Raw genomic sequence first — 16,337 nt, forward strand, 5'->3', positions numbered from 1 at the left:
AACTGTTTGGAGGTCAGATCAAAAACACATTTAAAAAAGGAACATTTCAGTTTTTATGTGAACTGTAGAGGTCAGAGCTCATTAGATTAAACCTTTTCAGGGTAATAATGGACCTCAAAGCATTTAATGCATTCAGAGAATCTGAACCTGTGTGACAAGTAGAGCTTGAATCACACAAAATTATCACCATTTTATCACAGATCCTTAAAAATGAATGGAAATTATACATTAAAAAAACATTTAGCCAGTATTTTTTGGCCTAAGCAGTGACTGAACATTCTTTAGAATCATGACTTATTATAAAAGCTGCATGTGCAAATCAAAAATTTTTGATGTGTTGAGGCTGATTTTGGTTAAAGGCGGTCAAGTAAAAATATAAATGTGAGCTGAATGTCCTGGAAATGCTAAATGTATGCAGGAAATGGTTAAAAATGGCTGACGTGATGGAGGACTTTGGGTTTTCTCTCCTCGTGTTCACAGCGGACCTTGATTTAAATGTCCATACAATTAAGGCACGCGGTGAATGCCAAGAGAGGGACCGAAAATCAACAACCGCAGAAATATACAAACTAAACATCCACTTTAACGCGACAAATGGATGCAGTACCACCCCAAACCACTAGATGGCGTGCTCATTTTACTCAACTGTAGCATTTTTTTTTTTTTTTTTAGCATTTCGCTCATTAATTTAGGGAAAAAACAAAACTTTTAGTTAATTTGAAGGTTAAGCTACTAATAAACAGTGAAGAAAAATAGAGGCAGGGCTAATTTGTGTACTTATAAAATTTGCATATCTAATGAGGAGATGCTGCAGAGTAACATTTAATCAATTAACAGATACTAAATGTTTTCTTTTAATTCATATTTTGAGGAAATTAATTTTTTTTTGGGAAAAACTTGGCTAACAAAAATTGCAGCGTGTGTAGATGTTTTTTTCTTCTGTGGTGTTTTACGATCACAGCGCCCTCAAGTGGTCGGTCTGGACAACTGAATTTTATTTTAAAGCACCACCATAAATGACAAAGGTTTCTTATTTTAGTTCTTAGTATTGCTTTAAATACTAACAAGTAAATTTAAATATTCTTGCAGGACAAAAACTAAAAAAATGTAAACAGCAAATATAGAAAATTGCTGTAAATTGTAAAATGCAGCTGCCTTTGTTACTCCGATAAATACAATTTACCTGCAGGAGTTTTCTTACAGTTTGTTTAGCAATAATAATCTGGATTATTTGATGAGAATTAAGAGGCTGGAAAGGGAAAAGAACAAAAGAAAAATAAATTTTTAGTCAAAAATACACAACTGAATTAAATTATTTGTGAGTTTCAACATTTTTCCTGTACTTCATGAGATAGTTTAAGTGCAAAGGCAACAAAATGGGAGTAAAAAGTGACGACACATCGGCACAAAATGGCGGGAGAAATTTGGTATCGTTCATTTGCACATAAATTGCATCTCGAAGTGCCAGAATGTGCAATATATTTCCTCGATGAATCTCTAAGTCAATGCAGAAACCTTCTAGTCTTTTATGTTTCATGGATTAACTATGCTTAACACAGATTAACACATTGTAACCAGCTGAATTAGGCTGATACAGGGTGAATGTTGGCAGTCGCTCCGTTTCACGCAGCTTTAAAGTCGGCTTGCCAAACTGGAAAATGCTTGGATTTGAATCCATTTGAGCTGAAAATTGAGGAGTTAAATCCCCTGGTTTGTTGGACTGGAGACATTTGGAGGTAAAACCATGATGGAAACGTCAAGATGGCAACTATTTTGGTTATTTTGACGGCCAGTGAGGTGAATTAAGGCGAGGGAAGTAGAAAAGGACTAAATTAATACTCGTACAGTTGGAGCTTGTTGCCTCAGCCGCTCTGCTTTCACATCCGTTCTCCATCAGAACCATCTCTGTTTGGGTTTCTGCTCTGTTGCATCCCTCTTACATCAGCCTCCTAAATCCAGAGAAATACGCCATAATTCGTCATCCAAGAATAACGAACTGCAGCCCTGCAGGTCAGCAGAGATTTGCTTAATCGTCTGTAAGCGAGACAAAAAGCTGTGACAAATAACCAACGTAAACTAATTTCTGTCAAAATAAAAAAATAAAAACTACTCAACACAGAGCCAGTTGGATTAAGAGCTGCAGGAATCCTCAATAATTCATTTTTTACTTTGCATTCATGTTTATGTTGCTTTTCTTCAGAGCTGCAGAGAATAAAGTTTCCTAATGGAAAAATTACAGAGTGAAGAGGCTGCAGAAAACTCCAGTTTAAAGATAAATTTAAAAAAAAAACAAATTCACCCATCCATCTTCAGTACTTATGTAAACTATGAGTAGATAGTGAAGGATATGTTTAGTAGGTGAGCAGGAAATCCAAGTTATTACCCTGTAATGCATTTTCCTCAAACACTTGCAGACTTGAATATTGATCGCGGATGTGCAGGAGAGGCTCTGCTGGGAAACGAGGTAAAAACGATTATTATGTTTACATGGGGCAATTCACGACTCCACCGTATTACCCTTGGTTCTGTCAGATTACTTGGACAAATTCTATGCTTAAAACAAGAAATATACTCAAAATATTGTGAAAAAAAATGTAAAACCATCCTTTATGCTCTTTCTTTGATAAACGTTGCTGCACGAAGCAATTTTACACATTAATGACGCACAAGAAGGATATAAAAAAGTTATTTCACTTTGTATACAAAATAATCAAAATGTTCCATCACCACATTATAAAAACCTGAAGAAAATTACATGTTTATATTTTGAATTTGCAGTTTTCAGATTGAATTCTCTTGTTTTTCTGTGTATGGATTTTATCTCCCAATAAAGCACCATAATGTTTTGACTTATAAGTAAAATAAACAAATCTGAAAACTTGTTTTCTGTCTTTTGTTCTTGTTTCATAAGAGAATTTACTGTTTCATGTAAAAACAAACTGATTGTGCAGTTTGGTTTTAGAAAATATTGTTTACATTTTTACTGTAAATACAACAGGAAACCAGACTTTTAAAAGTCCAGATTATTGGACGGTCACAGCTTCTAGTGCAGACGTTAATATGCATCAGTATGAGGATGTTTTATTAGTTTTTACTTTTTATTTGTCCTCTGACAGCTCAAAGTGAACATTTCTGGTTTATGTGGGTTGTGGTAATAAACTGAATCAATAACAGCTCTCTCCAAATATTTCCCCTGCATTAGAACAGAATCAGCAGCTAAAATGTTCCTCTGTGTCTGAGCCAAATGAATGTGAAAACATTTGACTAGTAGTGCCTTCTAACTTTATATCAGCATTTTGAATTATCTTCCAACTATCCCAAGTAGCATTGACTTGGAGAAAAATTTTTGTGAAAAAGTGAATCTTTTAGCTGCTTCCATTCACTGCAGACAAGTTTTACAGTTATTGATATATAAATTATTGGTGATAACTTCTTCTACTTTGATGTAGTTCAACCTTCACAGGAAAAACATTTATTACATTTTTTGCTCAAAAACAACACCCATGACAGTGTGAAAAAGTGGGACTTTTAGCTACTTCCTTCACTACAGCTATGTATAACAATCATCTATATATCTTTATATACATTTTTTGTTTATGGTGTCAAGAGAATCCAGTATCTTGATTTAAGATTATTACAACAGATAAAGGCAGAAAAGCTTAAAATCTTTTTTTATTTAGACATTTTTAAACAAAATACATTCCGTAGGAAACATGCAGTAAAGGCATAACCGGCTTCAAAAACACACATTCACAGAAAAAGGAACATTTCAGTCTGCGTACATCAAATAAAACTGATCTGCACTGATAAGTAAAACCAAACTGCAGCTTTACAACATAAACAGAACTTTATTTAAATTTAGATGACAACCTTTGGCTTTATCAGCTGTGCCATCCTGAGAGAACGTCAAAAACACGACAGAAAAGATATAAAGATGTGTCAAATAAGATGAAACGTATGAAAATATTTATCAGTACTTTATATTGTCTTTTTTTTTTTTTTTACAAATTTTCTAGTGTAAAGAATTCACTTGAATATAAACTATTTTGACAAACTAATGGCTAAATACTGTAAGATATTGTGTAAGAGGAAACTAAATTAGAGCTATACCAAGTTTAACTGAAATGTTTAGATCTTTGAGGAAAAAATATTTTTGTGCTAGCTTATTTTTTGTTTTCTTCATAGCAAGAACTTATTTATAGGCATTTCAATAAAGATTATCATTGTGTATTTAAAATTCTGCTTTGTCCCAATTAGAAATGGTTAAATAGTACAAACTAATTCAATCGAGACTGTTTATACATGTAGCTAGAGCTAACACTGTTAGCTTAGCTTTCATTTATGTCATAAAACAAATCAGAAACTATGGAAACAGTGAAGTCTGTAGAATGTTTTTTGTTTGAGGACCAAAAACCTTTTCATATTTGTTAAAATAAAATAACAGAATTTGAGTCTGACCAATTAACTGTTTTCAACGATTTAGCCAAACAAAGCTAGGCTATGCTAATCTATTAGCTTACCCAAAATAAGATGAGTACAAAAAGAAAGCAAATTAAGATATTTCCCAAAATATCACACTATGAATCTTGTTAAAATGTTTATGTTAATTATCTATTAGCACAATGTTAATGAAACGTAAAGTATGTTGAAATTCTTCTGACATCCATATTTGTCATTTTTTGGTTATTTCATTTAATTTTAAATGTTTATGTTCTTGTAAACAGTACAGTTAAACAACATTTAATTTCAATAAAACAGAATAAATAAATTAAGAAAAAAAATCTGACAAAGCTGGCAGAGAAACAACTGAAAAATCAAAGAGAAAGATTAGCAGCTAAGGAACATGGAAGTATGTACGGAGTCCCATCAGTGGAAAGAGAATCCCGTTGCGGGTAGACCACCGCACCAGTTATTTAGGAATTTTAGGACATCCTGACACTCTGGACTGTGGGTCGTCTGTGGGGATAAATCAACGCAAACAACCAGTCACTAATAATTTATGTGTCTGATTCTTACAAACCCTGGCAAGGAAATAAAACACAGTATAATCCAGGTGTGTGGGTGTGTGGATACATCAAAATATGGCATCCAAAATTGCATATAATCAATCTGAAATGTACTCTTAATGTGGATAAAAACCAGAACAATTTTATTTTCTTGGGATGAAAAACTATTTTCAGCTGAAAATGTGAGGGACATAAAGGAACAATAAATTAAGTTGGTTCCAAAAATTATTTAATTTTATTTAAATAAATAATTATTTAAATAAGTGTGATTTATTTAAATAAGTATTTATTATTTAAATACAAATTATTTATTTAAATAATTATTATGTTCATAATTTTATATATTAATTTAAACCACGGTAATTGTAGTCCAAACATTATTTTGTGAGTGCATGATTGGGAAAAATTACAAAATTACAACATGAATTCTAATTTTATGGTACTTTCTTGTAAATGAGACATTTGGTTGAGTTACAAATATGTAGAAATCAAAGCTTGGGAAACTCAGAAGAAAACCTTAAAATTCCTTTAAGTTTGTCGCCTCAGAATTTTGAGTTCTGACAATTTTTCTTTTTTTACAGTGCTGTATGGAAAAGCATTTTTAGACATTTTGATCATTAGTTCTTACAAAAGAAAGAAAAACAGAATATATGAACACAACATTTTTTACCAATTCCTACTATCCATTACACATCTGAAAATTTCTAAAGCAAATTATATGATTTTAAAAACTTTAGGCTCCCAGATTAAAGGGGTGACGCACTGAGTTAACTGCCATCTAGTGGCAAAAGAAAATATTACAGCCAGCTGATAGTAAATCATAGAAAAATGCAAGAAAAGCTTTTAATTAACCTAGTGATATTCACATTAATAATTTAAAATCAAATATGGTACAAGCAAGAGTTTTTAACTGTTCAGATTAAGAATTAATGTTAGTCAGAATAAATCTAATCTCACCTTTGTTGCCATTAGAAATGTATTCCAGTCTTCTTTGTTGGCTGCTTTTCCAGCAACTGGAAACTCAATTTTATTCCTCAGCACAGGATAACCTTCAGACACAGACAACACAGGATAAGAGGTAAACTCTGTCATGAGAGCAAATATCACCAAAGCAGCAAATAAAAGCATATTTTGTGGATTATTTAGGCGTTATCCTTAATATAAATAAAAGTGGAAATAACGCTTCAATCAACCAGAACATATTAAAGCGAGGACTTTTAATGAACATTTCTAATCAGCTAAAAGCAGAGGAAAGAACACTTTCATAACAAATTACTGTCTTGAAAACTGAAGAAAAAGACTAAAAGGTAAGAGCACAGAAAAACCACCAGCATATTTTGAGGCTTTGAATTTAATCTTGATGCTTCTCCAGCCGCAGTTACTTTCATATAAAGTGTTCAATGAATTGTGACAATGTTATATTGTTTCTGGTGTTTATCATTTGAAAAAAAATCACTTTCATGCTTATTGTATGCATAAATAATATGTATCATAATTAAATTGTCCTCGAGAATGTGTGAAAATGATGAGATTATACAGAACACAAATTACTGCAGCTGAATGAGGCATTATGGGTATTTTGTCTCTTCTGGGTGAATAAAAAGAAAACACAAATGTGGAAAACATTTTTGTGAAAACTGTAAACTCATGAAAGAGACGATTCATAGGCCTCCAAAATTCGGACATTTTTTTTGTCTCAGAATTCTTAATATTTCAAAGAATCCAGAATTTAATCTCAAAATTCTGACTTTTTCATCTTAAAATCTTGATTTAAATTTTTTAATTCTGACGGTAATCTCCAAACTTTGACTGGAATCTCAGAATTCAGCCTCTAATCTTCTGATTCATTTCTTTTGGCCCTAGTCCTCTTCTGTATTTTTTGGTTTTTGCCTCACAGAGGCTAAAAACGCTTCCCATTTTTCCTATTTCTTTCTTAACTTCAAATATCTGAGTTTTCAGACTATAAATCATGTTAAACATGTCACGGTGCGTTACCGGTGAGGACACACGGCAGCGAGCGAAGGCCGGTGTTGGCGGCCACCAGCGACGCTTCGTACGTGTCCCTTTCATCCCGAGGCAGAACCTGTTCCAGCCGGTTTTCCACGGACACCATCAGAACCCAGTCACGGATCTGCTCCAGCTGGGCGTCCTGCCATCGATACGAAAAATAAAACAAGCATGGCTGTAAAACCCTTAAGCGTAAGAGACGTTGTAGTTCGAAAAGTCAAAAGATTGCTAGAAAAAAACTCAAACACTTTCAGATTAATCTCAGAAATTTTCAAGAAATTATATTGAAGAATGAAAAGTCGAAGATTTACGAGAAAACCCCCCCAGAAATTTTGAAATTAATTTAAAAACATTTCCACAGCAAATTTGGAAATTTCTGGAGTTTAAAAAGTAAAAAAATTGCAAGAAATAACTCTGAAATTTTGAGATTAGTCTAAAAAATTTTCTAGAAAAAGTTTGGATATTTCGGTGTGAGAGGAATTAAAAATTTGTGAGAAAAAACATAAATTTTGAGATTAATCGGAGGAATTTTCTAGAAAAAATTACAACTTTTGAGTTTCCTTGTTTTTCCTTGAAAATTTCTGAAATTAATTTCAAAGCATCACAGTTTTTTGGCGGAAATTTAGTCCGTTTTTAAAACTGACCATGGCCCAGAAAGCAAAAGCAGCCATTGCTTTAGCAGGATGGATTATGGTAGGAAAAAGAACATAGTAAAAAATGAAAACATAAAATATTGTAGTGCATTACAAATATAAACAAATTTAAATCTAGTGAATATAACGTCTTTAAACATCCTTATATCCTTAAATATACAACTTAAAAAAACAAATTCTAGTTTCAACAAAAGATGAGCAAAAATGTGATAAATTCTGCCTTCAGAGGTTTCAGTTTTCGCTACAATCAGTTCGTCCATCATCATCTCTCATCTTTCGTGCCTCCTGAGTCTGTGGTTAAAAACCAAAAAGTGATGAAATGGATCAATCCAACAGCCAACGTTCGGCTGACAGCGACACTAATGATTTCATAAATCCACGCGAGCCGCATCTATTCTCATTTATTAACAAGACCAGGGAGGAATGTGACACTAACTCCATCAGATCTGATTTGCGGCACGACATCGATATTGTCTCCATCTATCAGGCCGTAATTTCAGCGTGGATCTGAGCTGAGTGGGAGGAGATGACTTTCTTACGGTCACACAGAGTTTGGTGGGAAGCGGGACTTCGAAGGGAATGTCTGTGTCCAGGAAGTCGGAGTGATCCGGAGCGCGGCCGTCGTCCAGCGCCTGCAGGAAGCGAGGAAAACAGAATAAATACATTTACTTCTCAGTGACTAGTTTTAGAAAGCAAAGACGAAAAAGTGATGAAGATAAATGGAGCTGGAAGAAAGCTGGTAAAATAATCTCAGAAAATAGGATTAATGTAAAAATAAATCATTTATGATGTTTGGAAATAATATATTTTTAAGAAAAAAATCAATAGAACCCAAAAATCTAACAGGGAAAGACAACTGAACTTCCAACAAAGTTATAATCCCACAGCAATTTCAAGAAAAAAGTGGCAAAAAAATGTTTTCATTGATGAGAAGAGCATCATTTCCTCCATGGTTTAAGTCAGAAATTTTAAAAAGGAGAAAATTACCAGTCATACCGAAAGGCTGTCATGTTTTTCATTAATCTGTGACACATTTACAGCTTTACAGAACATTAATCTCAGACAATTATTGACTTTCTCCTGATACAAATATATTATATTACAATTTTTGTAATGTTTTTACCAGTAAAGTTAGCCTCACTAAAGATAAAAAAAAAATTAACAAGTTGGGAACTTAGGGTAGGAATTTCAAAGTTGATATATTTTTCTTTCTCCCTTTTGGACATGTTATGTTGACATTACTTTTTATTTGAGAGTTTTGATTGTTGCTTACTTTGTTTTGTTTATTTTATTCATTTATCTATGTTTGTTGTTTTTCTCATGTTCAAAATAAATGTTTAAATGGAAAGAAAAATGTAGTACAAAAAAATAAAAGTTATCTGAAAAATCATAAATTTGGTGAAAGAATAAATTTGCAACTACAAACGGATACTTTTTTGCTTTTTGTCGTACATTTGCAAGAGAATAGTCAAAACACTGAGGAATCAAATTTAAATGTTCGGTCAAAGAGAGATGATATAAATATACTTACATCACATAAGTCCACAAAGTGGTTGAAAAAGATAAATGCCATGTTCTCCCAGCCAACAGCCTGACAAATACACATATTCAGCATTTAAAGATGAAGATAAAACAAAGTTATTGACAAAAAACGTTTTGCAATTTAATCACTGGTAAACGTGGAGCCCAAAAGGAGTTTTAATATCGTTCATAATATTGTTCTTTTCAGCTAAATATTTAAATAACATTCAAATAGGTTTGTAATATTTCCAGATGGACAAACCTTGCAGGCGAGGCCAGCTTCATAGAAAGCTTTATCTGCACGAATCAGCTCTGTGTAACGCAGCAAAGACACAGAAACCTTCGCTGCTATGCTCATCTGAAAATGCAAATAAACAGAAGAAAGAGCGTCAGTGAAAGCAGCATTTGAACAACAGATGCTTTTATGAGTAAAAACTGCATTGTTTGAAGATTAACTTATTCAATTCCTGCAGAAGACAGACATCAGTCACCATGTTACAGGTGACGTTTGTAAAGTTACACAGTCAAAAACAAACAGCAACAATTTGGGTTATTTAGCCTGAAATAATAGAAAAAAATGCAGCTCATTTTTCAAATATTTAGTTAGGAAGCTTAGCGAGCTAACTATATTGTTCTGAAAAAGCTAAATGTCTAGCAAATTAAATATTTAGCTCCAAACTAAATATCTAGTTAGCAAGCTAAATATTTAGTTTCTTATTAAATATTCAGCTTCAAAACAAATATTTAATTTGCATGTTAAATATTTTGTTTGTAGCTAAATATTTAGTTTGCAATCTTAGTGAGCAAGCTAGCTATTTAGCTCCGAGCTAGCTAAATATTTAGTTAGCAGGTTAAATATTTATCTTCACACTAAAATATCTAGCTAGCAAACTCAATATTTAGCTTCAACCTAAATATTTAGTTAGCAAGCAAAATATTTAGTTTGTAGCTAAATATTTAGTTTGCATGCTTAGTCAGTAAGCTTACTATTTAGCTCTGAGCTAGCTAAACATGTAGCTTTGAGCTAGCTTTATTTTAGGAAAAGAAATGATGATAAAAGGGATGACATGATACGATCCATTTCATGATTTTACAAAGAAGTTCACATGAACCAGCTTTTATTTTGGTAATCCACTTCCGCTTACTGGCAAGTAAATTTGCACATTACAAAAGCTAACTAAATATTTAGCTTCAAACTGGACATTTAGCTCTGAGCTAAATAATAAATGAAGTATTTCATTTGAAACTGACATTTAGAATAACTTGATGAAAATATGACTTGGAAAATTAACCCCTGTGTTTTTATGACAGGCTGAATCACCCAAAATATTGCGATTAATTTTTGACTGCGTAACTTTACAAATGCCACCCCATACCTACCAACTGAAACATTCTGTATTTATGTCAGATTTAAAGTTTACCAGCTGCTCGACTCCTTTAGCGGCGGATCGCGCCGCCAAGTAGTGAGCGATCAGCAGCATCTGCTCAAAATCTTCATGAGCTGGAGAGTTGGCCTCAGCCGACTTGGTCAAGTTCTCACACTGAAACCGAAACCACAGAGACATCGCATGTTTCACTGCTGTCATGTCAGAAATGGAAAAGCTTCCCCTTCCTTGTGTTGGGATTCACCAGCTCCAGCAGGAAGTTTCGCAGGTCGGCCCACATGCGGTAGGACTCGGGTCCGGCAGTGTTGGAGCGGTTGATCAGGTCCAGAAACAGACGTTTATAAATGTTGAAGTTCTTATAGGAAAGAAAAGAAGTCTAACTATCCTGAATTAAATAAAACAACATCACAAGTAGAACAAGGTAACTCTGGTAAAACACATTAAAGGTTCTTGAGTATGTTTTACTTGTGGGTTTGGTGGCGCTCCGTGCTGCGTGTAGAGCTGCAGCGCTTTCACAGCCTCTTCCTCCTTGATGAGATGAGTCGCGTAAAGAGCCACATACTTATGGAGGATCTTAAAGTTCTGGCAAAAACAAACAAATCAGTGAGGAAGAGCACAGAAAAACTAAAACTTGTTTATGATCAAAGGGTTTTACTGTACGACATCTATGATGGTGTATTGGGGCCTTTATAGAAACAAAACAAAAAGGAGCAAATTTATGCAAAAAAACCCCTCAGAAATGTTGAGATTATGTTTTTGAGGAGATACAAGGACAGTACCTAGTTTTGAAAAGTCAAAAAGGTGCAAACAGAAAAACATAGAAATGATTACATTCATCTCAGAAATTATCTAGAAAAAAACATGAAAATTTCTGAGTTTAAAAAATCAAATATTTTCACCTTTTGGAAATGATCTGACTTTTAAAAGTGATTATTTTTTTTACTTTTGACGACAAAGAAACATGTCAGAAACACTGAAACATTTCTCTGCCATGGGGAGCTCAACAGTAGATATGGGCTTATTTTAATCCTTGAACACAAGAAGCTGCTCAGGTCAACTGTCTTTGTGTCTATTAAAGTAACAAACACCTCAGAAAAATCAAGAAAACAGAAGTCAGCCTGATGTAACTTTATTAACTTTAACATCAGTTTAACTATGAAACACAGAGTTCAAGCCTTAGGTACATCTACAGATTAAACAGGAAGTCTGTCTTTGTACCTGCTTGGAAGCCGTTTCCAGACATTTCTCCCACTGGCCTTTCTCTGCGTACAGATCTAGAGCCGCCATGACGTCCACACTGACCAGCTGAGCACAGAGTCACAACAACAGCTCGTCACGTCCGGGAAGCACACAGCATCAAACTTTAAACTGAGTGGACCTATGATGTAAAATTCACTTTTTGCATGTTTTCTGCGCTTGGGGCTCTACTGATTCTAAAAACAGGCCAACTGCTTAAAATGGCAATAAGTTCATGTTTTGTTGGTGTCTGGAAAATGAGCCGTTTCAAAAACCTCCCAATTGCCAAGTGACATTCCATGGACACCAGCAACCCAAGCAGAGCTCCAACACATTTGATCAACTGGTTTTACCGCTGCACAATGGCTGCTGGAAAAGACAAGTGTTTTGTTGCTGACTTACTATCCACTTGCTGCATCTTGTTGGTTGTGCAGGAGGCTCCATTTTGCTTTTCAAAGCTGTACGGTAGTATAACTGCTCATCTGTTTGTAGCCATTTTCACATGTGAGTGTAAATGTTGAGTTTATGGCACTATGATTTTGTGTAAAAAATGTCATGAACATGTTTTGTATTGCCCAGCATAAAGGTTCACCTTTAAAAGTGTTTGATGAGCAGAGTTGTAGGGAAATGGTTTGAAATTTTAGAAATTATCTGTCATAAGAGTTTGTTTTCAAGAAAAGCTTAAATATTCGTTCTTCCATTTCTTTTCAATATTTACATTCAATTACTGGGAAATATGGCAACTATCTGCACATTGTTTTCCTATAATTTAATGTTTTTGGGTTAATTTTAAGGTTAATTCAGCAGGAAAAGCAGAGAGATGCTTACAGACTCCACTCTGCCTTGGTTTTTAAGATGCTCCTTGTACTTCTGGTCCACGTAGTTTTCATATCTATGAAAAAGAGCCAGAAGTTAAGAAGGTAAAGTGACAAAACTTTCCTGTTTTTGGGTTTAGAAAAGAGGCAGGTGTGTTTTTAACCTCGGCTCCAACTCTTTGGCGACTCTCTTGGCTTTATTCCACTCTTCGCCATTAATGAAGGTGTCGATCGCCTCTTTGATGAGGTCCATGTTGAGGTAAAGTTCAGCAGCCTTACAAAACAAAACACAAAGAGATACGAGTGAGATCAGAGCTTAAAAGGCAGACAGCGTTGTTTTTTAACCTTTGAGGGATGTTTAAATTGACTATGCACTATTTATAATTAAATTGTCCCAAGGTGTATCCCAAAATGATACACCTTGTAAAACTAAAGTAAAAATTTAATATTAATTCCTTTCCATTTTCTTTAACGGTTTCAGACCTTTCCACAGATATAAAGTATAAAAGATTTCTTAAATCTTTTATGCCTGCTTTGTCCAAAAATCCAAAATTTTTCTAAAAACAAAATGCAGAGTGGAATATTTTTGATGTGGGTGTTTCAGTCTTCACCAGATCAAAAATGAATAACATTGTTTTTTATCCATGATTATTTTTGGAGCAATGAGAGTTTAAAGAAAAACCCAAAAGTGTGATAAAAATCATTATTTTTCATCTTTACTGCATTAATTTTTTTAGTTGCTTCGCGTTAAGACGCTCACTCACAGCGTTGAACTTCCTCAGCTGTGTGAGTCGCGGCCCGACGACCTGAACCACCTCTGTGGCTCGGTTCCCACTCAGGAACTTGATGGAAAGTTCTGCTGCCTGGAAACAAACAAACGAACAAAATGCAACATTCACGTGAACTGGAGTTTTAGACCTAGTGACAAAAAGAAAAAACATGAAGAACAACACTTTAACAGCAAAACATAAATTTAATATATTTGCTTATTTGGAACTAATGAAACGCCTTCACTGCTGTTGCTGGAATCAATGCAACTAAAGATGGACGAGTTTCTCTACATGCTGCGACGTTAGTCCTTTAATCCTGGAAATATTCTCCAGCTGATAGAAGGCTGATTTTGTAACCGTCTTTATGTGACTCTGAAGGTTCAGTTTTGATAATAGTTAGTATAAACGCTGATGTCCAGCTTTAATCCCAGCATTGATTTTTCCGACCCTTTGACCTTTGCTAAAGCCTCAGCAGGAGGCCCAGAGTTCAATCAGCAAACGGTTGTAACTCCCGACTCGTCCCCCGGGTTGATGCTACGGTTTCTGGGTTAATAAAAATCCCAGCGGAAACAAACCTATTGATCGCCTCGACCTTTCCTTTCACAGCAAACATCCAAATTTCAAATGATCTCGTCTCTGCAGGCCTCAGGTCAATAACACACAGAGCCAGATGTTTATCTTCACACAACCAGGAGTGTGAAGACTTATAGCGCATCTCTTAATAATTATAGTATAAATGTAAAAAAATCAGAAAAGTAAACACCTGTTGGGAAATAAAAATAAATAAAAGTAAACATTTTATTGGCTAAAATGCAATAAAACTGCAAAAAACTTAAGGAGTTTTGACCAAAACATATTTACAAAGAAGTATTGTTCTTTTTTAATAAATACAAAATATCTATATTTTCTCAACAGTTTTGGCTTAATTACTGTTCTGCATATGTTGTTCTTCCTGCAAATGGCATTTTTTTGAGTTTGTACACTCTAGTTAATAATTAATCTTGTGAAATTTCTCTCTTCTGCATAATGTACACTATGCAGTAACTATAGATGTTAACTAGAAATGGATAATATAAACTTTAAATGTCATCCACACATAATCTGGTGCTTTAGGCTGCAGAGCGTCGAAAGCCTCAGAAACAGAAACATTCTCCACAAATAAAACACGCTCCACCGTTTATTATTCAGCAGTTTACCTAAAGCAAAGATTTCATCACAGATTTGGATGGATTTTCTGTTTCCACCCAGGGAAAAGAACAAAAATGAGAGAGACAGAAGTCTTGGCAATCTGCTTCTGTGGCATAAAAAAAGAAGATCTCTTCAATCAGTTTGTGCCAATTTTCAGTCACAAGCGCTTCTGGTTTTTACAAGTACAGTGCCTCTCAAAAAGGGATTGATTTTGTGATGGAAAAGAAAGATAACATTCAAAATAATGTTTAAACTTTTTGCAGATATAAAATGTCCTCACAGCCTGATTGATTTGGAGAACTTTTGGAAGGTAAAAGTCATATCTTGGCAAATATTACGAAGCCAAAATGTGACTTTCCAAAAGACTGTAACAGACTGAATGGTGAAATTAAATCTAAACTATTAGTTAAAAGCAGAACTCTTCAATTGGAGCGCGACACAAAGAAAAAAATAAACAAGAACAAATAATAACAGTGAACATTTAACCATCCATTCATTCATCCAGCCTCCGGGGGCGCTGTTACAAAGTGCATGGATAGAGTGGAGAGATAAAAACTTGGTATGGAGTTAAACATTCAGATTGGTTGGATCTTCTTCTCCAGACAGAGAATTGAATGTATTTTGTGGGACTTCTACCTTCATCCAGCACTTTTCCATCACGGTGAGGTTGGACTCGTCCTTCACCTTCAGGTAACAGTCGACGGCGCGGGAATATTCTCCGGACTCCTCCCACTCCTTGGCCTGCTCCAGCAAACCATCCACACCCCTAAGCACAAACATTCAGGATTACACGCTTCAGGAAATCCTTCCTTTTATTTCCAAAAACGACTACCGTAAATTAAAAAAAATTAACACTGATTACTAACCCACCCCTCTGCAGCAGCTCTGCAGCGCTCCCTAATGAAAAAATGGGGCTTGCAGCCGTAAACTCTTCAGGAATAATTTTGCGTTTTTTTCCCTCACTTTCTTTCGTCTCCACTGGCAACTTTTGATCTTTTCTCCCACGAGCCATTAAAGCATCGGGGGGAAGATGAGAGCTGCATGCTGCTGGTTTGCTTGCTAACGAGCTGTTGGAAGTTTTAGTTTCAGGGGAAAAACACGAGAGATTTTTAAATAAAGCATCTAACCGTTTGTGGAAGGATTCATTTGGTGAGCTTCAGAGGAAAGGCTGCAAAATCATTGGGTTTGTTGTGATTTGAGGTTGTTTAAAGGTGACCAATTATGATTCCTCAGACAGGTTAGGTGTGTGGGTTATATAAAACATGTTCACTACATCTTTTGCACAAAATAATTTTTAAATAACCAGATTTTAGTCTGCAGATCTGCCTTATTTTATTTTAAATCCAAATAAGCTGCTGCTGGCCATATCTCCCAACTCAACATTTACACTAAATCAATTCTGCACAGCTTTTCTGTGTTGATCGATACAAAAACTTCAGATATTGGTACTGAAAGTGAAAAAAGTGGATTACTGCATCCCTACAGAAACAGCCAGGTGATTTTTTTTTTGGCGCTTGGGCTTTTTTAGTAGCAGTAAAGACTCAAATGGAAGTATAAACATTTTAGAAGATCATCAGGGCTAAATTAACTTTACCGGCTCCCCTTCTTGGAGGCTTCCCTCTCGTAGTCCTCCTGCAGAACGGAGAGCTTGCTAGGCAGATACTCCTTACAGATCCGAAACGCATCGCTCCACATGTCTGCATCCTGTCAAACACACATGGAAGAAATAAAAACAACCGACCTCAATGAGGCACAT

The 16,337-nt window shown here is 34.8% G+C and overlaps 1 protein-coding gene across 1 annotated transcript in view; it reads right to left on the reverse strand.

Moving 5' to 3' along the window:
* Positions 1–3,654: 3,654 nt before the first annotated feature.
* Positions 3,655–16,337, reverse strand: part of ift172 (intraflagellar transport 172) — a 37,041-nt gene continuing 24,358 nt past the window's right edge. The window contains exons 34-48 of the mRNA XM_014986029.2: positions 16,176–16,285; positions 15,218–15,347; positions 13,388–13,486; positions 12,788–12,897; positions 12,637–12,700; positions 11,791–11,877; positions 11,038–11,154; positions 10,817–10,927; positions 10,609–10,728; positions 9,450–9,545; positions 9,198–9,257; positions 8,206–8,298; positions 7,002–7,155; positions 5,964–6,055; positions 3,655–4,956 (exon numbers count right to left, since the gene is read on the reverse strand). Coding sequence (XP_014841515.2) covers positions 4,867–4,956; positions 5,964–6,055; positions 7,002–7,155; positions 8,206–8,298; positions 9,198–9,257; positions 9,450–9,545; positions 10,609–10,728; positions 10,817–10,927; positions 11,038–11,154; positions 11,791–11,877; positions 12,637–12,700; positions 12,788–12,897; positions 13,388–13,486; positions 15,218–15,347; positions 16,176–16,285 — 1,533 coding nt within the window. The 3' untranslated portion in view covers positions 3,655–4,866. The remainder of the gene's footprint in view (positions 4,957–5,963; positions 6,056–7,001; positions 7,156–8,205; positions 8,299–9,197; positions 9,258–9,449; positions 9,546–10,608; positions 10,729–10,816; positions 10,928–11,037; positions 11,155–11,790; positions 11,878–12,636; positions 12,701–12,787; positions 12,898–13,387; positions 13,487–15,217; positions 15,348–16,175; positions 16,286–16,337) is intronic.

The sequence above is a fragment of the Poecilia mexicana genome, unplaced genomic scaffold (genome assembly GCF_051168715.1).
Source record: "Poecilia mexicana isolate PSO_F unplaced genomic scaffold, ASM5116871v1 scaffold_21, whole genome shotgun sequence".
Taxonomy (NCBI): domain Eukaryota; kingdom Metazoa; phylum Chordata; class Actinopteri; order Cyprinodontiformes; family Poeciliidae; genus Poecilia; species Poecilia mexicana.